This window comes from Bison bison, unplaced genomic scaffold (genome assembly GCF_000754665.1).
Source record: "Bison bison bison isolate TAMUID 2011002044 unplaced genomic scaffold, Bison_UMD1.0 scf7180017864072, whole genome shotgun sequence".
Lineage (NCBI taxonomy): Eukaryota > Metazoa > Chordata > Mammalia > Artiodactyla > Bovidae > Bison > Bison bison.
Genome location: NW_011494644.1, coordinates 11,713,386 through 11,737,687, shown reverse-complemented (window position 1 = coordinate 11,737,687; position 24,302 = coordinate 11,713,386). Strand labels below are relative to the sequence as shown.

The 24,302-nt window shown below is 54.5% G+C and overlaps 3 protein-coding genes across 5 annotated transcripts in view; 2 read left to right on the top strand and 1 right to left on the bottom strand.

Moving 5' to 3' along the window:
- ZNF629 (zinc finger protein 629) overlaps window positions 1-6,551 on the top strand; it is a 10,028-nt gene extending 3,477 nt beyond the window's left edge. The window contains exon 4 of the mRNA XM_010837340.1: window positions 12-6,551. Within this exon, the coding sequence (XP_010835642.1) occupies window positions 12-2,114 (2,103 nt within the window). The 3' untranslated portion in view covers window positions 2,115-6,551. The remainder of the gene's footprint in view (window positions 1-11) is intronic.
- Window positions 6,552-8,842: 2,291 nt separating this feature from the next.
- RNF40 (ring finger protein 40, E3 ubiquitin protein ligase) lies at window positions 8,843-21,113 on the bottom strand. The gene is made up of 20 exons (XM_010837339.1): window positions 21,034-21,113; window positions 20,722-20,925; window positions 20,140-20,307; window positions 19,864-20,005; window positions 19,014-19,220; window positions 18,348-18,469; window positions 18,080-18,226; window positions 17,908-17,982; window positions 16,694-16,813; window positions 16,418-16,597; window positions 16,109-16,244; window positions 15,180-15,301; window positions 14,666-15,093; window positions 14,462-14,579; window positions 14,191-14,340; window positions 13,801-14,013; window positions 13,595-13,720; window positions 12,357-12,497; window positions 12,162-12,263; window positions 8,843-10,070 (listed from the first exon to the last, which is right to left on the bottom strand). Exons 2-20 carry the CDS (start codon window positions 20,851-20,853, stop codon window positions 9,894-9,896), a joined length of 3,006 nt encoding a protein of 1,001 aa, XP_010835641.1. The 5' UTR covers window positions 20,854-20,925; window positions 21,034-21,113; the 3' UTR covers window positions 8,843-9,893.
- A 310-nt stretch (window positions 21,114-21,423) lies between these two features.
- LOC104986666 (chromosome unknown open reading frame, human C16orf93) overlaps window positions 21,424-24,302 on the top strand; it is a 4,323-nt gene continuing 1,444 nt past the window's right edge. For all 3 annotated transcript variants that reach the window (XM_010837336.1, XM_010837337.1, XM_010837335.1), the window contains exons 1-6: window positions 21,424-21,815; window positions 22,431-22,462; window positions 23,036-23,101; window positions 23,275-23,444; window positions 23,987-24,057; window positions 24,252-24,289. In XM_010837336.1, the coding sequence (XP_010835638.1) occupies window positions 21,612-21,815; window positions 22,431-22,462; window positions 23,036-23,101; window positions 23,275-23,444; window positions 23,987-24,057; window positions 24,252-24,289 (581 nt within the window). In that variant the 5' untranslated portion in view covers window positions 21,424-21,611. The remainder of the gene's footprint in view (window positions 21,816-22,430; window positions 22,463-23,035; window positions 23,102-23,274; window positions 23,445-23,986; window positions 24,058-24,251; window positions 24,290-24,302) is intronic.

Below are 24,302 nucleotides of genomic sequence, written 5' to 3'. Positions count from 1 at the left end.
TCATGCAGCACCAGCGCATCCACACGGGTGAGCGGCCCAACACCTGCTCCGAGTGCGGGAAGAGCTTCACGCAGAGCTCGCACCTGGTGCAGCACCAGCGCACGCACACGGGCGAGAAGCCCTACAAGTGCCCCGAGTGCGGCAAGTGCTTCAGCTGGAGCTCCAACCTGGTGCAACACCAGCGCACGCACACGGGCGAGAAGCCCTACAAGTGCACCGAGTGCGAGAAGGCCTTCACCCAGAGCACCAACCTCATCAAGCACCAGCGCTCGCACACAGGCGAGAAGCCCTACAAGTGCGGCGAGTGCCGGCGGGCCTTCTACCGCAGCTCGGACCTCATCCAGCACCAGGCCACCCACACGGGCGAGAAGCCCTACAAGTGCCCCGAGTGCGGCAAGCGCTTCGGCCAGAACCACAACCTCCTCAAGCACCAGAAGATCCACGCCGGTGAGAAGCCCTACCGCTGCACCGAGTGCGGCAAGAGCTTCATCCAGAGCTCGGAGCTCACCCAGCACCAGCGCACGCACACGGGCGAGAAGCCCTACGAATGCCTGGAGTGCGGCAAGAGCTTCGGCCACAGCTCCACGCTCATCAAGCACCAGCGGACTCACCTGCGCGAGGACCCCTTCAAGTGCCCGGTGTGCGGCAAGACCTTCACGCTGAGCGCCACGCTGCTGCGGCACCAGCGCACGCACACGGGCGAGAAGCCCTACAAGTGCCCTGAGTGCGGCAAGAGCTTCAGTGTCAGCTCCAACCTCATCAACCACCAGCGCATCCACCGCGGCGAGCGGCCCTACATCTGTGCCGACTGCGGCAAGAGCTTCATCATGAGCTCCACCCTCATCCGCCACCAGCGCATCCACACGGGCGAGAAGCCCTACAAGTGCTCCGACTGCGGCAAGAGCTTCATCCGTAGCTCGCACCTGATCCAGCACCGGCGCACGCACACGGGCGAGAAGCCCTACAAGTGCCCTGAGTGCGGCAAGAGCTTCAGCCAGAGCTCCAACCTCATCACGCATGTGCGCACGCACATGGACGAGAACCTCTTCGTGTGCTCCGACTGCGGGAAGGCCTTCTTGGAGGCGCACGAGCTGGAGCAGCATCGGGTGATCCACGAGAGGGGCAAGACCCCGGCCCGAAGAGCTCAGGGCGACGGCCTCCTGGGGCTCGGGGACCCTGCCCTGCTGACCCCACCCCCCGGAGCCAAACCCCACAAGTGTCTGGTCTGCGGGAAGGGGTTCAACGACGAGGGCATATTCATGCAGCATCAGAGGATCCATATTGGCGAAAACCCCTACAAAAATTCGGACGGCCTCCCTGCCCACCCCGCCCCCAAGCCGCCTCAGTTCCGGTCCCCCAGGCTCCCTTTTGGAGGGAATTCCTTTCCCGGTGCTGCGGAGGGCAGAGCCGACCCGCCTGGACAGCCCTTTAAAATGCCCGACGGGCAGGAGAGTTTCAGCCACAGGCTGGGTCTGCCCTCCTCCAAGTCCTACATCTGTTCGCACTGTGGCGAGAGCTTTCTGGATCGCTCGGTGCTCCTCCAGCATCAGGTCACCCACGGCAACGAAAAGCCCTATCTCTTTCCCGATTATCGGATTGGCCTCGGGGAAGGGGCGGGGCCCAGTCCCTTCCTCAGTGGAAAGCCCTTTAAATGCCCCGAATGCAAAAAAAGCTTTGCCCTCAGCTCAGAGCTGCTGCTGCACCAGAAAGTTCATGCCGGCGGGAAAGCCCAGAAGAGTCCAGAGCTGGGGAAGAGCTCCTCCGTCCTCCTGGAGCATCTCAGGAGCCCCCTGGGGGCCAGACCCTACAGCTGCTCAGATTGTGGGGCCTCCTTCCTCGATCGCCTGGCTCTCATCCGGCACCAGGAGACCCATACTCGAGAAAAGTCCCCCATACCCGAGGACCCCCTCCCAGAGCCAGCCACCCTGTCCACAAGCCAGGAAGGTGAGGGAGAGGCCCCCGTACCCACAGAGAGCAGCAGCCATGAGGAAGGGGGAAGCCCCAAAACCAGATTGGAAGAAAAGCCCTATTTGTGCCCCGAGTGTGGAGATGGCTTCACAGAAGTCTCAGCCCTCCTCCTCCATAGGAGCTGCCACCCCGGGGTCACCCTGTGAACAGGGTCTGGAGACCAGAGGCCTCTCTCTCCTGAGAGGAACACTGGGTCTCCTCAAAAGTTACGTGGGGAAAGGAGGAAAACCCTATCAGATTGTAGAGAAGAAGAGGATAAAGAATTGTGGGTAAAAGTAGTGCTTTTACATCAGTGATGAATAACCCTTTAAAATTGTTGGTGGGAACCACTTATAAGGCAGTAGAGAAAAACTGTTGGGTTAGAAACCCTATAAATATGTAGGAAAAAAAAAAGCCCTTTAAGTCTGTAGCAGAAAAACCCTATAAACCATAGTGGATAAAAGCCCTATTAATTGTAGGAAGAGGTCCCAATATGTCTCTAGACAACCCTATAAAACTGTATTGAAAACCTAGTGAAACTATAGGGTCGGGGAAGCACAGGGAATCCGACAGCATCGACTTGGGAGGAGTGACCCTTAGAAGGTGTAGAAGGACCTCCCATGAACTCACTCCACAGCGTTCTCTCCCCCAAGAGTATGGGAGGGAGCCCGTCTGCCAGAGCCGTGGACGATGACACCAAGGAAAATGCTGGGCTGGGGGAGGAGCGTGGGAATGAGGAGGAAACTTCTGATTCCCCAGAGGAGAAATGACCCAGGAACTGGGAAGAGAAGGTCCAGTTCAAGGCACTGGGGGTTCTGTGGGGGACGAGGGAAGTCTTAGATGATTGTGTGTGAGAGAGGGAGAGGCCCATGGAACTCCTGATCAGAAAGAACCCCCAAAATGGGAAGAAAAAAACATGTCCAGCCTGTTTAAAGGCCAAAGTTTGGGGAGCATAAAAGTTTTAAGTGTAAGGAGACTAGGAAACCACCACAAAAATTAGGAGGGAAGAGTAGGGTGATTTGTTAGAGTGCTTTGAGGAAAGCGAACCAAGGTGGAGAAGCCGTTGAGATGGAACCCAACAAACCCCAGGCTGCCCAGTCCTCCCTGTTTCAGAAGCTTGTCAAACTGCAAGTACAAGCAGATCCTAGCTCAGGCCACCAGAGTTCCCCACATCCCCGAGCCAGGCAGGACTCCCCTCTCCCCAGCTCAGCTGGGGAACATCGCTGCGAGGCCTCCAGGGATGGAGGGTCCCTCCTGCCACATTCTCAGGTCTCACTGTCGGGAGGCTTCTCCTGCAATCTAACTGCCACCAGTCCTGAGGCTGTGGCAGCCCATTTCCTTACATTCTGTCCTCAGAGAGGGAGAAGCCTTGTTAGTCGACCTCCAAAGAATAAATCCCTTCAGAGACACGAGGTCTGTGTGTGGTCAAATTCTGGCCAGACTTCTCTTAAGAGCACCACCTTTGATTCTCTGGCAACAAGGGACAGCAGAATGGACAGAATCGAGAGCCTGGATTAGCCAGCAACCGATTTTTAACCTCATTCTCTCACGTGAGCTGTTAGCAAGGCTGCAAGAGGACGAGCCAGCAAGAGGACACGTAGTGATGGGTGTCCAGATACCCCACAGACTGGACCGTGGGTCCCTGAAGAGTACACGGAGACCTGACCACCTTCCTCACCTGGGTACCTGGAGCCTTCTGAGGTTGCAGCAGCCCAGCCCAACTGTGGTCTTGGAAAGAAGACAGAGTCCACCCACTTGGCTCCTCTCCTCCTTAGCCAGAAACCTTCAGAGGGAGACAGAATGATGAGAAACACACTCCCTGGCCAGGCCCGGCTCCTGTCCTCACACACCACGTACAGTGACATACTTTCATTAACCCTGCCAAACCTGCTCCCGTGGTGGGGAATGAGACTGTTGTCCTCTGAAATGGTCGAAGAGCCAAAACTCTTGAAACATCCATAACAAGAACCCCACCCCTTAACCCCAGAGACCCTTAAAGGAGGACAGGACTCCCTGTCCAGAGCTGGGTCTGGAGGAAGTGCCCACTGACACCACGTCGGCCCCAGTAACGTGCTGTGGTTCAAGTAGAACTGAGATGCCAGGTGGGGAGTCACGTCCCTGGAGAGGGTGACCCGGCTTCCTACAAACCTGTGGAAGAGACCTCTGATTCCATTACCTAAAAGTTCAAAAGGTGAAAGTCCTTCACCCTCCGTCTGTCCTGTTCCCAAAGGGATGACCCTCAAAGGCTGAAATCTAGAACACTGTAGGAGGAAAAGCCTAGGCCTGCTGGGGAGAAGGGAAAGGCAGGTCTTGGGGGACTGAGGAGACCCTGATTATATCTGCATAAAGCCCCACCCACCCAAGTGCCAGGTCAGAAAGCGCCACCAGGAGGGGAGAAGGAGCCTGCCTGCCTCTACTGACAGCATGGACCGAGGAGGCGTCCCTCTGAGACTGAGGAAGAGGAGACCATTCTCCAAGCAGGTTTTTTCTTTCCTCTAAGATGGCAGCAGAAAGAAAAATCATTTGTAGAAACAAACCCCTTGTAAAACTAGAAGCAGATCCTCTTGGAAATAGGCCTGAGGAATCAGTCTCCAGAAGGGTCCGGGAGAGCAGCTTTTGGGGCTCAGGGCCAGTCCGGGGGAAGATGGGTGGTCAAGGCTGACTGAGGGCCTTTCGAGGCCTCGGGTGTAGCATACATAGTAGGGTGCTCGCATGTCATAGGGTGAGGGCCAAGGGTCTTGGCTGTGGTACTGAATGGATGATGTGGACACAATTAGTTGGGGTCTGGGGTTTCATAGCAAGAAAGGGGGCAGAGTCAGAGACCTTTGGGGTGTGACCTGTTCTCTGTTGCCCACCTCCCCAAACTCCTTTAGCCAGCTGCTTTCCTCCCAGAGCGAGCTACATCTTGGGAGGAACTAAGCAGGGAGCAGGCTGGGGGAGGCGGCAGTATCGAGTCCTTCTGACCAGGTCAGGCCAAGGCCCAGGGGATTGTGGCACTTTCCCACCGGAAGCGAGTCGGGAAGGCAGAGTGTAGCCAACCCCTCCTGTCCAACTCCACGCAAGCCTGACTCTTTAGACAGGCCCTTATGGAGGAGCGCAACACAGGGTCACAGCGTCATTGGTGAAAGCAGAAGGGAGAGTAGAAACTGATCTGAGCTTAGGGTGAAACTTGAAACTGCTATGGATATGGAGGTCAGAAGGGAGCCCGGGAGAACTTGCCATGAATCCTGAATGGTGGGGAAGCTCGAAACCATCACAACCGAGAGGTGGGGTTCCATCACACCTGCCCCTCAGGTGAGCAGCCCCGACTCTTTTGCCCCCACTCATCTGACTTGTCCCCGTGAAGAAAGGCCCCACTTTTGAGTATTGTGTGTCAATAGCAGTGTTGTGTCAGCGGTGGTCATGTTGATTAGTTGAAGAGAATAAAGGGAATAAGATTTCCCAGGTGTTTTCTATCTTCTCTTTCAAGTTCAGAGCAAGCTGAGAGAGCCCGTTCTTTGCCAAGGCAGGGTCCACATGTAAGTCAAAAGCTCAGCCCAGCCCTGTTCCCAGAGGCCGGAAATCTCCATCCAGTGCTTGCTGGTGGGAGCCTGAGGGTTTACAGCTTTAAAATCTATCCTCTTGGGAGACGGGGAGAAATGTGCTGAGAAGGTGGCAGAGCCAAGCAGCACAGCATGCCGACTTCTGGGTGGCAGCCTGGTGACTCGCACTGGGCTGGCTCAGGGCCAGCTGTGCTGCCCCAGGGAGCCCTCTCTGGCCATGACGCCCACACCCTCTGCAGACTGCCACGAGGCACAGTGCCCAGATTTAGTTCCAGAAGCTGGCAGCCGCCTCCCCTGGTTCTCCTGGGTCCTGGACTGTGTCCAACCCTTCCTCCAGACCAGAGCCCCCTAGACCCTGAAGAGAAGTGGTTGGAGACCTAGCTCGTCATCTAACTCAGGATGTAGCCCATGAGCCCCCAATGTGTGGAGAGGCTGAGGCTAACAGAAGGCTGCCATTTACCTAAGATCTATTGCAAGGTGGTAAAGGAAACCAGAATGACCAGGAGCAAGCTCTGCGTACAACCAAGCCTATCCTCCCCCACCCTGGGCCTGCCCGGGCCTGGCCTGGGCTCCACATCGTCTGGGTCAGGCAGGGATGCACCGCCAAATCCTCCTTGCAGGCTTGCCTCAGCACTATCTCCTGGGCCTAAACCTTGCCCTGGCCCAAGTGACTGCTTGAGGCAGCTCTAACCCAGTGCCTGCCTCTGCCCCAGTCTGCTGGGGGCCTCCTGCCCTAGCCAGGAAGCTGTCTCCACACCTTCCCTTTGTCTTTCTAACCCCAACTCCCAAGGCAGGCTCAATTGTCTCTCCTTTCCCTTCTCCATCTGGAAAGCAAGGGGTGGGGAAGGGTGAAAGAGAAGAGGGAATTGATTTCATGAAGAAGCGAATAAGGAAGGCTATTCTATATTTCCTGGAGACACTGAGGTCCATCAGCATAGGAGTCCTCTGTAAAATGAGGGGACTCCAGAGGAAGAACAGACACTGGAGCCCACTGATTCTTTTTTTTAATTTATTGGGCTGCACTGGGTCTTAGGTGCAGCAGGTAAACTCTTAGTTGTGGCATGTGGGATCTAGTTCCCTGACCAGGGATCGAACCTGAGCCCCCTGCCTTGGGAGTGCAGTCTCAGCCACTGGACCACCAGGTAGGTTCCCCATTGGTTCTTACTTAGCAGAAGGGGTTGGATCCAGGCATAGTACCTGCCACAGCAGCGGGGCAGGAAACTGGCTAGAGGCAGTGACCTGAAGGATGAGGGCTGCAGGAACAGGAAATTGTGAGTGTCGGGATCAGGGGTGGGGTGGGAGATAGAGGATGCATAACAGGTGTCAGCTTAAGAGCATAGTGGGGTGGGAACTGAGAAAAGGCGAGAGAGCAGAGGCTGGACTGTGGAGTACCTTGTTGGAGTAACTTCGGGATAAGGACACCATTGGGGGAAAGGGGAATTAAGGCGAGTGACATGATCTTAGCCCCATCCTCCAACCCTGGCCATAAATGGTAGCAATTTGGTAAATAATATAGCAGAGTGTAGCACCAGAGAGCCCAAGGGAAGTGTTACTTATTTTTTAATCAAGGTTCAGAGCTTTGCTTTTTGATGTAAACATTTAGTGTGTGTGTCACTCAGTTGTATCTAACTCTTTGCAACCCCATGGACTGTAGCTCACCAGGCTGCTCTGTTCATGGAATTCTCCAGGCAGTACTGGAGTGGATAGCCATTCCCTTCTCCACCAAGGGAATTTTTAAGAAGAGTGATTGAAGTCAAATGCTCCCCTGGAACCTGTGGCCAATCTCACTGGAACTTGGCTAAAACAGGTACCTTTGCCACTAAGGCCAACATCTGCTCACCCACACAGGCCAGCCAAGATCAGGACTGGGCCAGGAGGAGCTTTGACCTCCCTGTCCCAAGAGCCCAGGGTATCGCAGACACTGAGTTTACTGGTGCTTGGAAGGGATTAAGCACACTGAGGGGGAAGGGCCTGCCCAACTCTTATGGCAGATCTCCCCGGTATTGGGCAGGCTCATTCTAAAACCAACATTTGTGAAGAACTTACTCTTCCTCCTGCAGCATCAGTGCCTGCTCTTCCCACAATTCTGGGATTTTTATCCCACTCCCTTGGGGGCAAGCTTGAGAAAGTGGTTTGGTGTCTATTAAGCATGAGGACTGGGAGTTTTTAAGACTCCCCCCTTCCCCCGGATATGGAGACTGCTTAAGAGAGATATTGGGGAAGTGACGTCGTCACTTGGATTTGGTAAGGAGCCCACGTGGAGGTGACTCCTGGGAAAGAGGATAGAGCTCACAAAGGATTGGCTGACCCCGACCTGCAGCGCTCCTTTCTGAGCCAGACGGCATCTCTATGATGCAATATGCTGCGTTTTTTCCCCACCCTGGCCACCACTGCCGGGGGCCGCGGACACTTCCTAGGCGGCCCGATGCCATCCCCCGCCGTGGCTCGTGCCTCGGCGAGCGCGCCCACAGCCGGCAGCCCTGCACCGGAAGTCAATGTAGCCCGCGTCTCCGTCTCGGGTCCGACTTGGACCAGCCGCTGCGGCCCCGCCGAAACCTCGGGCGCCAGGTGGAGCCCGAAGGCTGACAAGGCCGCTGGCCCCAGCGAAGGTGCGACTCCTGATAAGGCTGTGGGGTCGCGCAAGGGGGTGATTGCTGACACACCGGCGGCCGCTCCCGTGGCCATGGCTCCAGTTCCAGCTCCAGCGTCAGCACCCAGCCTGGTCATCACCGTCCCGAGCGCGAGGCCCAGCACAGCCTCGGTGAAGGGTCCGAGTGCGGACCCGACAGCACACTGAAGCCACAAGCACCGCTAGACACGGTTCCCGAGAACATGGCCAGAGGACGGTGCAAGTCCCAATGAAGGAAGTCACCCGCTGAGGTGTCCTGTCTGTCCATCCGAAGGGGAGGGGTGGGCGAAGCCGCTGGGGAGACATGGCCCAGACTGGGTGTACAGGCCCGGTCTCCTCCGAGGACCTGCCACCAGGTGAAAACATGGGACTACATTTCCCAGGATGCAGCTCGGAGCTCCCGGCTTCCCTGCGGCCAATGATCGCAGGCGCGGGGAGGCGGGTGGCAAGCCGATCCAGGGAGTAGGCTCTTCCTGGTGGGAACAGGAGAGCAAGCTGGCGGCTGAGTGCTGACCACGACGCTTCTCCTTGCAGCCATGCCCCTCCCACGGGCCCAGTCTGGGACCATGGACAACAGTATAATAAGCAGGTGGCGAGAGTGGGGTCTGATCTGTGCAGGCCCTCTAGGTTCACTCGCCAGCCTGGGAGGCTCTGGGAGTTAAGTTTTAACAGCCAAAATCCGGGACCGCGTTTAGGGCAGGAAGCCTGGCTCTGGACTATAGGCTGAGGGTTGGACATTTATTCAAAACAGCCTATACAAGACATCTCTAGAGCAGGGGCTGTGGGTCGGAGTGGACCCTTGCACCTGTCAGCAGCTCCACCTCCCAGACCCCCTTGGACTGCCCTTATAGCCCATAGAGTTTGCTTGGGCAGACAGCACAGGAAGCATCATATAGGTACAGGCTCAGTCACGGGGCATTAGATGAAGCTCTTCTACCTGGAATGATTGGAAGTTGGCACAGTGGGCTAGTCTGTCCCTTTCCCCATGGGAAGTTCTGCCTCCACTAAAGGCCACCTGGATGAAAGCAGGGTCAGGGTGAGGGACCCAGCACAGACCTGGGAAGTCGGGCCTGGGAAGGGAGGAGAGATTGAGAGGGGTCTGATTAGGATAGAAACTGATGATCTTGGTTCACTCCCCAGATGAGTGCAAGGTGACTGCAGCGAACTTGGAGCCTCCCAGAAGAGGACAGTGCTCCCACCAAGGGGATGCTCTTAGCATAGGACCAAAGAGCCCAAGCAACTCCACAGAAGGGAAGGTCTGCTCAGGTCTGGGGAGCAGAGAGTGAAGGAAAGTATCCCTGGGCCCCAGGGCCCAGTCTCAGAGCAAGGAGCTGGGGATCTGACCAACCCTGGTCCTAACTTGTGAGTGTGTTAAGTAGGTAGTGAGCCTCCACTTGTGTGGGAGGTCACAGCCTGGGGAATTTCCACTTTTTGGCTGGGATGGGGCTGTGGAAAAAGCTGGAGAAGGGTTAGGGCCAGCTGCCAGCAAGTTTCGTTGAGTGCTCTGGGCCCCTCAGGGCTCTCACAGCAGACCTTTCCTGCAGGGCAAGTGCCCCCTAGGCTGGAGTTCTCACCTAGGGGGAAAAGGTGGAACTGAGCTTGGCTAATCCCACACCCACTAGCATGCACTAGGGCCCCTGAACCAACCATGTGGGGAGGGGCTGGGCCCACAGGGTCCAGAATGGAAGGTGGGGGACGCTGGATGTGGGGTGGGGTGAGACTGGAGGCACAGCCCCCAGGGTCCATGGTGTTCCAAAGTCCCCTGAGTTACGTGTTCAGCTGATGTAGACGCGGTGGAAGTCATGGGCACCAAAGGCGGCGTTGCACTTGGGGCACTTCCTCTGGCGGGCCTCATAGCGGCCCCGAACACACTCGAAGCAGAAAACGTGGAAGCACTTGGTAAGGACTGCATCTTTCTTGCGGGTGTTACAGCAGGGGCAGGTCAACCGCGCCTGGGCCAGGCAAAGGCGTCAACTCAGGAACAGTCCTGACAGTGCCCAGATCCCAAGCTGACAGCAAGAGATGGTTCATACTCAGACCACCCCACAGCAGGCTGCACCAAACTCTCACGATAGCCCTGGGAGGTAGGGATAAGCACTTTCCACATGAGGAAGCAGGCCGGGGAGCCCAGCCTGATACTATCTAGTTACTATCAAAACTAGATAGGAACAGTCTAGACTCTAACTTGGGTGGTGATGCCCAGTGGTCACAAGTCCCTGCTAAAGGTCAATGACCCACAGGCTCCAGCCTGACTCCTCTGCCCTGGGGCTTCATCCCTTACCCCACTAGCCTTCTTTGGCAAAACCCCAATCCTGGCTTAAGCTGACTGTTTACCTTCTACTTGCTAAGTCACAGCTGGGCATGGCAGTGCCACTAGAAATCTGCTGCTCTCAACCCTCAACTGGGCCCATCCCTGGTGCTCCCCTGAGATCCTGCTGTGGGCCACTTGATTCATTTCTCTCTATGGAGGTTTTATAAATCTCTCTTACCTTGAAATTTCCCACCTGCCGAAAGGTCTCACCTCCTACTCCAGATAGGAAATTCCCTCCACACAGCATTCCCAATAATCTTTCTCTATCCTGCCTGAAATCCCAGCCCAGTGCACTACCTCAGCCACTCCACACAAGTATCACCTCTTCTCTAGCTCTCAGAATCCTACCCACCAGCATTTGACAGGCTCCAGTCTGTAACTTCTCCCAAAGTCCTTCCCTTCTCCCCTTTCAGCTGTCTCCACCCCTACAAGGCCAAACTGCTCCAAAAGGTTGTCTTTTTACTGACTCACCCTCAGTCTTTTCCACTCCCGGTGAGTCTAGGTGATCTGACCTTCACCTCTACCCAATAACCATTTCCACCAAGACTGTCAAACGCAAAAGGTATCTTTCATCACTTGCTTCATGTGCCTTCTTGGTGCTCTGACTCACTCACCCCTGCCTGCTTGAAACTTCTCCAGTCATCTCACTCTACGAGGCTCTCCTTCCTTCTTTTTTAAAAAATTATTTATTTGTTTAGCTATGCTGGGTCTTAGTTGTGGCATGTGGGATCTAGTTCCCTGACCAGGGATTGAACCAGGACCCCGAAATTGGGAGTGTGGAGTCCTAGCCACTGGACTACCAGAGAAATCCCTCCTCTGTCCATTATTTAAGCTTTGAGGTTGCTCAGGGAAAATGACCCGTTTCGTCTCAGGCCACAGGCCCTCCCTGAGTGACCAGTTCCAAGTGGCTTCACCTCTGCTGACAATCCCCCAAAGCCTCTGTCTTCCACACCAGCCCTTCTGCTTTGTCCTCCCAGCCAGCCTCCCAAGAAGTCCCACAAGTAAGTACCTCATCCTCAATATCCTTGAGATGTCACTCTCCAGTCTAAAACCCTTGGATGTCTCCTCAATGACTACTGAATAAGCCAAGAATCTCAACCTGGCTCACTAACCTTCAGGATGTGACACTGCCCAACACCCCCTCCCCACCCCCCAGGCTTGTGACTTATTAAAAGCCCAGGTTCTGTCCTTTTAACTACCACTGTCCAGCTGTGCTTCCAGCATGCCTCTCTCAACTAGGGGCCTCCACCTCTGCCTCTCCCTTTGCTGGACCCTTTCATCTCCATTCCTCATGGCCAACGCTGAATCCCTCTGCAGTTCTCCTCTGGAGGCTATTCCTTCAGGAAGTCGGCTGACCGTGCCCCCCTCCCCACCACGCCCAGAGCTATTAAGGGCCTCCCCTGACTGCCCCCAACCCCTCTGGCCTTTGCCATCACACTGCTCATCACTCAGAGGAAAAGAATTACTTGGCTGCCTCCTCCACCAGACTGTCAGTTTCAAGAGACCCAAGGCCAGGTATAGGTCCCAGTCCTCCCATACTCAGCACTCTATCTGGCATGCAGTATATGTGCACCACACTTGAGAGCTCTCTTGATTGTCCACAATGGATTCTGCCCAGGTTTTGCTATCCTACCTTATTTCTGGGTTCCCTGGACTACCCCCTGGAGCTTCACCAACCCCCAGTCTGAGATTTCCCAGGTTCGTGGAGCACAACCTAGCTCGACAGCCCTACCTTGTATTCCTTGATCTCCTCCTGGAGGATTTCATCAGCATCTGCGTAAACTTCCACCTTCCTCTGCTTCTCCAGCTTGCGCCGAAGCCGGGAGATGTCCTCCTGAAGCAGGAGAAGGGGGCAGGCTGAGTGCAAGGGTCCTCAATCCAAACCTGCTGGCCCCGCCCCCGCCTCCACGCCCTGCCAACCACACACCTGAGCCCTCTTGAGGTTGAAGCTCTCCTTCTCCCGCGCAGCCCGGCTCTCAGCCAGGCAAGGCTGGATCTCTCGCAGCCGTGTCTGCACGTGCTCAAGCTGCACCTTCAGGTCCTCGGCCAGCTGGGCTGCTTCCACGGCCTGAGGTGGGTGGAATGGGGAGGAGGGGCACAGCTGGCCCTTGGGGAGCCAAGCGTGTGGAGCCATGGCCCAAAGACGCTTATGTCAACTGTCCAGTGGTTCCTGCTCTTGGGATAAGTCCAATATCTTCACTGAAATTGATTCTGTCTCCTGACCCCACCAGCCTCACCTTGTCTTCCTCATTCCTAGCACTTCTGGCTCCTGACCTGCATAACCCTCTCTCCTGTCTCTGAGCCTCCACAGGGTACTCTGCTCCCCTCAACTCCCCCAACACAGAGACTTTCTCTCTGCGGCTCCCTGAAGCCTCAGCTCAAATGTCACCTCCTGAGAGAGGTTCTTCTGTTTTTCTTTCATACAGTTCTATTTCCTTCATAAGACATGCTGTGAGTTTCCGGGGGGCTACGTGGTTAGAATTCCGGGCCTTAACTGCCGTGGTCTAACAAGCCATGCTGTGCGGCCAAAGAAAGACACGCTGTGATCTGAAACAGTGTTGCTTAATCTGAGTGATTATCGGCTTGCTCTCTGCCCCTCATAACTGGAAGCTCCCACTTCCAGCAGAGGTGATTTGTTCTTGTGATCTCCCCAGCACTCAGTGCAGTCCTGGTACCCAGCAAAAGCATGACTAACATTGCTTAAACGAATGAACCAAACAGAGAGAAGCCCAGAGGAGAAAAAAGATGAAAGTCAATGTTAAGCCTTTACCATGAACTGGAGGAGTGATGTCACTCCTGATTCTGTTCCCCTCAGAACAACAACTACCATGAGCTAGAGACATTTCTTAGGATTAATACAACTATGTAACAGAGACAGCTAGTGCAGTGCTCAGGACATGGGCTGTGGAGTCAAGGAGACCTGGGCCCAAATTCCACTTCCACTCTCTCTTGAACAAGTCAACTACCTCCCTAAACCTCAGCCTTCTTTCTCCCTTACAGAACAGGAGATAATGATGAAAACTGTTGTAGGATTACTTTAAGGCGAAACACGACCCAACAGGGCAAGTCCTCAGCACAGGGTCTGGCACACATTAAGTGTCTGAGACATGAACGGGGCTGCATAGGGCAGCAGAGCCAGGCTCTGGCCCAGGTCATCTGCCTTACCTTCCTCTTGTTGAGCTCCAGGGCCTGGCTGCGCAGTGTCAGCTCCTTCTCCACACCCCCAAGGCTGCCCTGCAAGGCTCGCTCTTTTTCCTCTAGCTTCTGCACGGTCAGGAGCTGGGCATCCACCTAAGGACAGGAGTGGGGACTCAGTGCTGGGGAGCCCCTGCCTCTCCAGTCCCACCCTAACAAGCCTGGGGCAGCCCTACCTGGGACTTGAGGCCAAGAACCTGCTCGCCCAGCTCATCCTTCTCCTCCCGCAGCAGCTTATGAATCTGGTTGGCTTTGATCCGCTCTGACATCAGCTTGAAGTTGGCGTCATCCTTTTCTCGCAGCTGCTGGAGCAGCCGCCCATTTTGTTCCTGCATGTCCTCAAAGGCCTGGCCGGTCACATCCATCTCTGACAACAGGGCCTCCTCCTCCTGCAGCAAGTGGGCAGGGGCAAGACGGAACGTGGGAGACGGACAAGATCAACTGTGGGGAAACCGCAGGAAAACACGGCTGTACAAAGACCCACAGAGTGGACCCCGGCCGTGTGCTAGACCAGGAGGTTTAAGGAATGCCAACATTCAAAGCTGGGGGTGGGGTGGGGGTCACACCTGCTTGGTGGCACCCAACTTGCGCTGCAGGTGTTCAATCTGCTCCTCCGCCTGACGAATGCGCCGCAGGGCATCCTCGTCCGCGATCTTCTTGCTTTCCCTCCGATCCCTCTCCTCCAGTTCCCGGATGCGGCCTCGGAGTTCATCGACCTATAACCACCAGGAGGGAGCTCTCTCATCACTGCTTCCTGCTGACCCAGGGCTCAACTCTGGTCACTGCCCCCCCCCCACCCTGGGGCAGCCTTTCTGCACAGACCCTACCTGCCCTCACCTCAGCCTTGGCCTTGCGTTCCGCTGCCATGAGCTGCACCTTATCCCGCTGTTCCTTGGGTGCAGACTTATACATGTCCAAGAGCAATTTCATCTCCTTCTGGCTTTCCTGGGCCTTCCTGGGGAAGGCACAGGAGGAAGGCTGGGTGAGTAGGGCTGGAGGTCATTGGGCACGGGTGGGAGGGAGAAAAGAACAGGGCCTCACTTGAGCTCTACTCGGAGACCTTTGAGGAGTTCTGATTCCTTTCTCTTGACCTCTTCCACTTTGGCCTTCTCCCGATCAGCCCTTGAGAGAGCCGAGGCTACAGATGGGGGTCCCAGAACAGGCCCTTCTCGTTCCCGAAGCTCCCGCTTGGGTCTGGCCTCAGGTTCTCGGCCCCGGGAAGAGGGTCCCTGGGCCCCGGGGGTCAGGGCCTGGGTCTCTTCCTCGGAGGCCACCACGTCTTCCTTCTTCGCTGACGAGGTAGTAAGGGCAGCGCCAGGCATGGAAGCCATCTCCTTTCTGGTATCGGGGGCACCAACAGGGCCTGGCCCACCCTCTTCTTTCCCTGGGACTGGGGCACTGAGGCTGGAGTCCTCTGGGTGGCCCAGGCTGGGGATGGAGTGAGTAGAGCCACTGGCCTGGGCCCGGAGCTGCAAAGCAGAGAGAGAACAGGGCCGAGGTGAAACATGCTCACTGGGGCCTAGCCATGGGCTTCCCTGGGAAGCCCGCTCCTCACCTTGGCAATTTCGGCCTGCACTTCGCGCAGTTTCCGCTTGTATCGCTGGGCGTCCCCCTTTAGCTGGTGGTTGTGGTTCTGTAGGCTGCTGATAAGGTGGCGCATCTCGCGGTTGATGGGCCCTGGAGGAGTACAGGAAACCAAGGTCAGACTGGTCCCTGGGTTAGGGGCCCAACCCCTCAGTGAGGGGAGAGGCAGGGCCAGAGCTGTCACTCTCACTATGAAGGAGAGAAGAACTGAAGCCTTATACAGAGGGAGTGAGCTCAGTAGATAACGGAAGAAAATTCACCCAAACATAATCTGATGCTGTGTGTTATTTTTGCTAATGAAGATTTCAAAAATACTTCCAGATTTCCTTCAAAGGAACACATAACTGTAAATTCACAAGTTAGTCCACTTCCTTTAGCTTCTTAAACAAATGTCATCTTAGTTTCATGTCCCTGGCATTTCTCCTAATACCTCCTTACCTTCCCTCCTTGCTTTACTTTTCTTGGTATACTTGTTACTACTACTACACACGTTCAATTTTCCCTTTGTCGTCTGTCCTCTCTCTCTGTAACACAGCTCCACAACAGCAGTGATTCTTTGTATTTTGTTCACTGGTATAATCCCAAAGCTTAGAACTGAGCCTGACTCAAAAGAGGTGTTCAATAAACCTTTGTAAAATGAACTAGTGGAGAGGCACCCTAAAGGCCAGAGAATCATGGACGGGGCTGACAGCTCCTGTTCTGGCAGAGTTGGCACCATCAGCCACCTCAGGCAGCTGTAAGCCTCACTGCATCTTTAAGCCTTGTGGTGGGGTCCCCATTTTCCACAGGGAAATGAGGCTCTGTGAAAGGAAAGGATCTAACCTCTGGACAAGCATCTGGCCACACCAGGGCCCAGCAATCCCACAAAAGGCCCCACCTCAACCCTGTCCTCGCACATACCCGCCTGCTCATTGGCCGCCAGGTTCTGTTCAAACTCAATGCGCAGCATCTCGTACTCCTTGCGAACCTGGGCCAGCGTGTCCTCCAGCTGTATAACCTCGGTGCGTAGCTTCTTCTGCAGCCCCAGCTCATCACTCTGTGAGGTGAGGCATTAAGGACCCACACAAGCCCACCCTCAACCTCAGACCTCAGTGGCTTAGGAATTTATTCCCAAGGGATCTCTGGCAGGCACCCCGGACTCTGACACCCTTGACCCAGGAACAACCTGACCCAGAGGGCCTGACCCTTACCCCTGTTCCACCGGCATACCTCCATGTGCTCAATGTGCCTCAGGTGGGAATTCTTGGTGGCCAGCAGCAGCCCGCGGGCCTCGTCCAGCTGGGTCTTCACTTGCAGAGACTCATTGTAGAGCAGTGAGAACTGCGCCTGCAGCATCCGGTACTCCCCCGTCTCCCGGACCACCTCCTCGGGAAGGCTCCGCAATGCTACCTAGGGGCAGGATGTCTGAGCTCACTCAGCAAGAGGAAGGAGAGCTCAGTGCCCACCCTGCAGGCTAATGCCTTCCCAGCCCCAAACACAACTCACCTTGAGGCGCTCATTGGTCCGCACGGCCCCCTGAAGTTCGGCCTGCAGCTTCTCCAGTTCTGCCATGCGGCTATTGGCCAATTCCTGATTTTCCTCCAACTCCGCATTCAGCATTTCAAACTGTGGAGTGGGGAGGCCAGTGGGAGGCAGGGCCAGGGCATGAGGCATGCGTCCCTCACAGCCCCACCATATGCTCTGCCCAAGCTCCCCTATGTGGAGCAGCGATGGACTCTGAAGGCCCAGGGACAAACCAGACCCAGGCACTTTCCTAAATGTTCCTAGTCAAGTAGGAAAAATGCAATACTGCACGGTCAGTGCTGGGAACCAAGGCTTATACCTGACGGGGTCAAGGAAGCCTTCCTGGAAGACCTGAAGAGGAAGCTGAGGAAAGGAGGACAGGGAACAATGACTTTGCAGCACCAAAAAAAGAAAAAAAAATGTGCAGTGACAAAGAAGTGAGAGAGCAAAAGCAGGACAGGGAATGGGACAGCGGCAGCAGGCCCCTTCTCAGCTACACAACGAGAATGCCAAATGCCTCCAACACAACCAACACCTCTTTCCTCAGTGGTACTTTTAATCCCTTGGATAGTAAGGAGATCTAGCCAGTCCATCCTAAAGGAAATCAGTGCTGAATATTCTTTGGAAGGACTGATGCTGAAGCTCCAATACTTTGGCCATCTGATGTGAAGAACTGACTCATTTGAAAAGACCCTGATGCTGGGAAAAATTGAAGGCGAGAGGAGAAGGGGACAACAGAGGATGAGATAGTTGGATGGCATCACACTCAACAGACATGAGTTTGAGTAAACTCCGGGGGTTACTGATGGACAGGGGGGCCTGGTGTGCTGCGGTCTATGGGGTTGCAAAGAGTTGGACATGACTGAGTGACTGGACTGAACTGACTGACGGACTTTTAGTCAACTGATTTAAGATTCACCTACTTCTTATTAACTCCCCCAACTAGAACTTAAGCTCCATGACAGGTTTCTGTTTTGTTCTCCAAAATAACTGCTTTCTACACAGTAGCTAACATTCAGTATTCAGCAACTATTCACTGAATACAGATATTAAACAATAAAACAAAGAACACTGTGAGAGACAGGCAAAGACCTCCAAGACCACAGATGATGTTTGTCCCTAATTCTAAGGGGGAAGTTCAAGGGTAGAGTAGACAAAAAGTTGCGGGAGGGACCAGGAAGAATGCTGCTGCTCACCTTCTGCATGCTGAGTGTGATCTGGCCCCCCTGGAAGCCTGAAGAGCTCCCAGACACATAGTAGCCAGAGTTGAGCTATGGAGAGAAGAGATGGACAGATGGGTGTCGAGAAGAGAAGTTAGGGCCCTATGTACTCTGTTCAGGCTCCATCTGACCCAGCCCCGAGCCTCACCTGCTCTAAGGCTTCTGCCAGATGCTTATTAAGTTTTTGCTCCCGCTTCCGCAACTTCTCAATGTCCCACTGCAGGTCCTCTACTGTCGTCTCCATCTCCAGCACTTTGGTCTCTGCAGATGTCACTTTATCCTGGAGCTCAGAGTACTGGGGACAATGAAGGGGACAGAGGCTTAGATGACAGACTTGGCTCCCCAAGATCCTTGGGTGTCCAACTAATCCAAACCCTGTCCTGGTTCCAATCCCACCCCCAAATCCCAACTCCCACCTCCAATGAGATGCGGTGGTGCTTCTCCTGTAGTTGGGTGGCCAAGTCCTGTAGCCGCCGATTCTCACGGCCCAGTTCCCGGGTGCGTGCCCGAGCCGCCTCACCAGGGGGCTCACTGTCCCCTGGGAAGGCAGGGCTCAGGTAAGAGCCAAGTCCAGGGCAATGGGTCAAAGTACTAACTCATTCTGGACTCTGCTATGTGCCCAGTGTGATCCACCAGCTGTCTTGCCACTTTCTCATGACAAAGCCAGGAGTCTTTATCCCTACTGTACAAAGGAGGAGACCAGCTCAGAGAGGAGAGCCATCTGCCCAGAACGCCCGGGTGGGGCTGACAGAACTAAGGCTGGGCCCTTGATGCTATGCCTTGGATGGATCAGTAACTGCCACTAAGATTTGTGAAAAGTGCTCCCAAGAGGTCTCCAGCCCCAAGGGAGGAGGACCCCTCCCCCAGTATCAACAACTCCTTCTACCCATCTCTCTAGACGTCAACTCCAGAAATCAAAGCCAGATCCCCCACTGACAGTTTAACCCTTCTCCTGAGAACGTGGCTGATTTATCCCTTGGGGAACTGTGGTTGCCTCTGGGCTAGGAGCACTGAGGAGGGGATACCATGAACAGAGAAATGAAAGTTGGGGCACCTCGGGGGTGGGGGCATAAAGAACTAACCTCGGCTATATACTCGCTGACAGAGTTCTTCCACCCGGCGCTGCAGGCGGTCAGAGGCCTCCACAACACGGGACACAGCTGCCTTGGAGAACTCCATGCGGCCCTGCAGCTGCAGCTCCACCTCCTCACTACTGCTTGCACCAAGGGCCACCACAAAAGCCAAGGCTGGCTCACTGAGAGGGGGCCGCAGCTGCATTGGCAGGGGCTCTGGGAGGGACGGACAGATCCTCGTGAGGACAACAGCAACAGTCACCACTACTCTGTACCAAGTGCCAGACTGAGCCCTTCAGCACTCTATAGCTTACTAAATCAACACAACCAACACCTGAAGGACTGTGTTATCCTCATCTTAAAAGTGAAATAACAAAGGTTCAGGGAGGCAATGTCCCTAAGGCCAGAGGCCTACCAAATCACTTCCTCAGGGACGCCTTCTCTGCCTTCCCCGATCTAAACTAAAGTGCACACACACTAACTCCCTTTCAGGCCTCCCTGCCCCCCGCAACGTCTTTCTTGTGGTTTTAATCACTTCCTTTCCTAATGGTTGGGGCAGTAAGTTATCTCTTTTTGGTTATTTGTCTTCTCCAAATCTACAACAATGCCAAGTACACAGTCAACATTTAATACTTTTTTGAACTACAGGTGTCAAGATGTGAATTGCACTCTTAACCATATCACTCAGATTTCAAAGCCTGTGTTCTTACCCACTGCCCTTTGTGGCCTAGAAAGGAAATCAATTGTGTGTGTTTGCAGGCGGGGAATTCGGCAGCCTAATAATATCAAAGTCCCCTCCTCTCCAGGACCTTTCCCATAACTTAATTAAGCTTCCCAGATCCTAGGGCTCTGGCCCTACCCCTCAGCTCCGAAGTCCCTGGCTCTGTGAGAGGGGTCTCATCACGTGTCGGCCCCTCCTGGGTTCCAGGTGCCTCTGTCCTTGAAGACAGCTCCCCCTGGCTCTCATGGTGTCGGAGAAGGGCTTCCACAGTTTCATCCAGCTGAAGGGAGAAAGCACCAAAAATGTTATGAATCCCTCAGGTGCTTCCCAGCTTGATACTCCTTTCCTAGTAGAGGGGTCTGAGGATTGGCAGCTGGATCAAGGCCAGGTCTTCGAAAGAAGAGCGACATCCACCTGGGCCCAGTAGCGATTGACAATGAGGAGGGTGGCATCATCTGTGGCCTGCCGCTTCTCCAGCTTCTCAATTCGTTCTCGGAGTTCGTCTTCACATGCCTGTCTCTGTTCCAGACGCTCTGCAAGTTTCTTGTTCTTGAACTGCAGAACCTTGAGGTCCATCTCCTCCTACCAAGGAAATAAAGGGGCCAAGAAGAGGGTCAAGCAGGGCCCAAGAACCCAATCACAGAGAAAGACAAGAAAAGCAAATGCAACGGATGGAAGTGGGGAGCCTCCCCAAATGAACTGCCATTAGGATTTAACGAAGCTCAGACACCCACAGAGAAAGCGTCTCGGTTGTGAGGCGGATCATGTTCTGCTTCTGCCTCTTCCTACTGAAGTCTTTGACAAGCCACACGCCCTGTGGGAACCCGTTTTCCTATCTGTAAAGGGAAGGCTGACGTCGTGTCCTCGGTTTCCTTCAGCAGAGTGTTCTGTAAAGTGGATCTTGCTAAGCTTGGGGAATTGGGAGTTAAGTTCAGGACGATGTGGAGGAAAAACAGATGGGAGTTCTAACAAGTTTTGAGGCAGGAACCCACGAACCGTGGAAGAGATGCCTCCCAGGCGAATGGGCTCTATGAGCGTGGTGGTGGTCTTCTCCTCGCGGCTCAACTTCTTCTCTGGGGGCCCCGAACCCCCATCCCCAGCGGCGCGTTTGTTGCCGGGCCCAGACATGGCCGCGGCAGCGAAGAGAGGAGCAGAGTCTCCCGAGGGACGTCAGGCAGGCGGAGGCTGCACTCCTATCACCTGCAGAAGACAGAGCGAAAAGATGTGGAGGCGGCCGGAGCTCCGCAATCACGCAACTCCCCCTCACCTACCAGAGGGTCCCTGCCCCGCTGGCCCTGGGCCCCTCACCGGCAGCAGGATCAGCCCAAGGGCGCCATCTTGGACTCCACCGGACGTCACTGGCCTCCCCAGCACAGAGCGCAGGCGCCAGGGGCAGCCCCGGATGTGGCGAAATTGTCTTCATTTCCTGTTTCTATTGGTCTCGCTTTGTCCCGCCTCTCGGGTCTCTATGGGTTTCTTTCCGAACTCTCTTCTCTCCGTGATTGGCCAGTAAACAGTTCCCATGGTAACCGATAACACAGGTCTACTTTCCAGTCCTAAAGACACCGCCTGCCCCAGATTAGCAACTTTGAAAGGAGGCCATGAGGGCGGGGCTTGCATCTTATTACGCACGCGCACTCTCTCCTCACTGATTGGAGAGAGCCTTACACTTTCTCCCCGGCTCCAGGAATTCCCTTAGCAACGGTCACCGTTGAGACGAGAGAGACGCCGCCAGCGGATTGGCTGCCCCGGGCATCTCTGCAACGCAAATTGGCTGGAGCGTCGATAGAGGGCCAGGCCTTAGCAGTGGCTGCCTGAGAACCGGCTGTCCCGGAACCGAGGCAAGACAGATCCTGTGGTGACCCCCAGCATAAAAGAGCGACAAGATGATCCGCCGGAAGTCCAGCCAATTCCAGGGACTAAAAATGCAGTCGGAGCTTGTACAGCATTACGAACTGCGGCGAGAACCCGAAAAAGACCTCAGCTCATTGGAAGAATCGGCCACGCGTATGGGAACAGGTGTGCGGACCGAATCCGGGACCGTGGCTTCGGTGGATGTCGATAACGATCCTTCAGCCAACTTGTTCCCGGTGAGGACGGGACAGTGATTCGATCATGGATGTTTAAAAAGGGTTCCCCATCAGGGCGCCACCCGACGTTATGTTTACTAAAATTTAAGAAGTTTCCCCGGGCTGCTTTGGTGAGGAGGCAGAGGTGTGTGACCCCGCTCGTTATATGCTCATGAATAGTACTTAGGGATCGCTGAAGCCCAGCCCGGTAGCATTGCTCCTATCTAGTCCTCAAGATTGGAGAAGGCAATGGCACCCCACTCCAGTACTCTTGCCTGGAAAATCCCATGGACAGAGCAGCCTGGTAGGCTGCAGTCCATGGGGTCGCTAGGAGACGGACACGTCTGAGCGACTTCACTTTGACTTTTCACTTTCATGCATTGGAGGAGGAAATGGCAACCCACTCCAGTGTTCTTGCCTGGAGAATCCCATGGACAGAGGAGCCTGGTGGGCTGCCGTCTATGGGGTCGCACAGAGTCGGACACGACTGAAGCGACTTAGCAGCAGCAGCAGCAGTCCTCAAGATGAGAAGGCAACTTAGCACGTCCTTAGGCCGATAGAGATTCGAAACGTGCCAAGAACTAGGGGCCAGAAACAACACAGCTCTGCCTTTCCCAATTCGCTTTCTCTCCGCAGCTGCCGCTGCCCCAGCCCCGGATCTGTATATGGTGAGTATGAAGTCTGGGGGGAAAGTTACCCTTCACACTTGTATTATTCCTTTAGGGCTTCCCAACAATCCTGTCAAATAGCACTGGTATCTCCATTTTACAGATGAGGAAACTGAGGCCCAGAGATGCAATTACCCAAGATGACTATAAGCCAGGTCTCCTGCTGTCCCAGTCCAAAGACAGAGTGTGAGAAGAAGGTAGCCAAAGACTGAGAATGTAAATGTATCATTGCCTCTATGGAGCATTGTACAAATGGGGACACCGAGGCTCACAGAGGGAAATTTGCCCAGTTAAACAGCACGGGAGAGGCAGAAACTGGAACTCAAGTTTCCTAACTCTAGGTTTTATAAATGAAGAGGATTCTTAGAGTTCATTTAAGCCATTTACAGATGGAGAAAGTGAGGCCCAGAGAGGGAAGTGACCTACTTAAAGTGACATAGCAAGTTAGTGGAAGGGCCAGACCTCTAACTCAGCTCTCTTGGTTCCCAGTCCAATGCACTCACCACCACAGTCTTATCATCAAACTAATGCATGATGGACACCAACACGTTTTCCTCTCTTTTCCTATGACAGGAAGTACCTGGACATCCATTCCATGCACATGCTGGAGAAGACAGCCAGCACTGAGGAGATGAGGGAGTATGGGGGGGAGGGGAGTAGGGAGGGGAAGAGCTAGCTTTGGGGGACAGCTGAGGGGGAGGTGGGCTGGGAAGGCATGAGGAATGCCTGGCTCCAAAGCCTGTTGTGCACTAGTGTGGAGCAGGGAAGGGAGACTCTAGTTGTCACTAATTCCTTCCTCTCTCCCTCCCAAGGGTGCTGGCTGAGCTGTTGGGACTAGGTTCTCCTGAGAAGAGCCTGCGGGATGCCATCACTCTGGACCTCTTCTCCCATGCACTCATCTTCTGCCGCCAGCAGGGCTTCTCCCTGGAGCAGACCTCAACAGCTTGTGCCCTGCTCCAAGATCTTCACAAGGCCTGTATTGGTAAGAGGAGGGGGCTCCCCGAGGGCCTGAGTCCAGGGCAGAGGAGGAGGAGGCTGGCACAAGTGATCAGGGGAAGTAACAGCAGGATTACCACCTGGAATCTTTGTTCTGTCATCACTAACAGAAGTTATCACACACAAGTTACTTCACCTTTGAAATCCTCTATCTCCTTATCTGTAATCAGGCTACGACACTAAGTTATTCAACTGTTCCGAGAAATGTTATGTGTAATATGTGTAAATATATACACAGTGCTTAATAAAACAGCTCTTTATTCCTGAAACCCATTTTCTACAGAATGCTTAATGAGAGCTAAATTATGTATTTCTCGCTTTCCTGTCACTTCCACTGGAATATACACTTCTTAAGGGCAGGACCTTGTCTGTCTTGTTTAGTGCCTAGAACAGTGCAGAATGGGTATTCAATATTTGTTGCCTAGATCTGTCTACTTCTAAAGCTCATGATCAGTAAGTAGCTGTTGAGTGAGTAAAATGTGATTATCAGGGAGGGGACTCAATGTCACATCTTGCTTTCCCTCCCAGAAACACCCTTGGGCAATGTGGAGGAATGTTACCGCTACTTCACCAGTGTTCTTTTTTGCCATGGAGTCAGGGTCAGTTTCACTCTCCCCATCCCCCCACCGCCTTAAGGTCCAGCCCAGCCTCCCACCCTCTCTCACACTCATTACCCTTATCTTCCTCTGAAGGCCCCAATGGGCTCTTCCTGCTCCTGGACTGCCAGGCACTTGGAGAAAAGGTGATGGTTTCGGGAGGTGGTCAGTCCTCTAACTCCCAATCATATCCACAGCGCCCCCCTTTCAGTATCGACCTCTTTAAGGAGGAACAGCTGCTGGCCCCG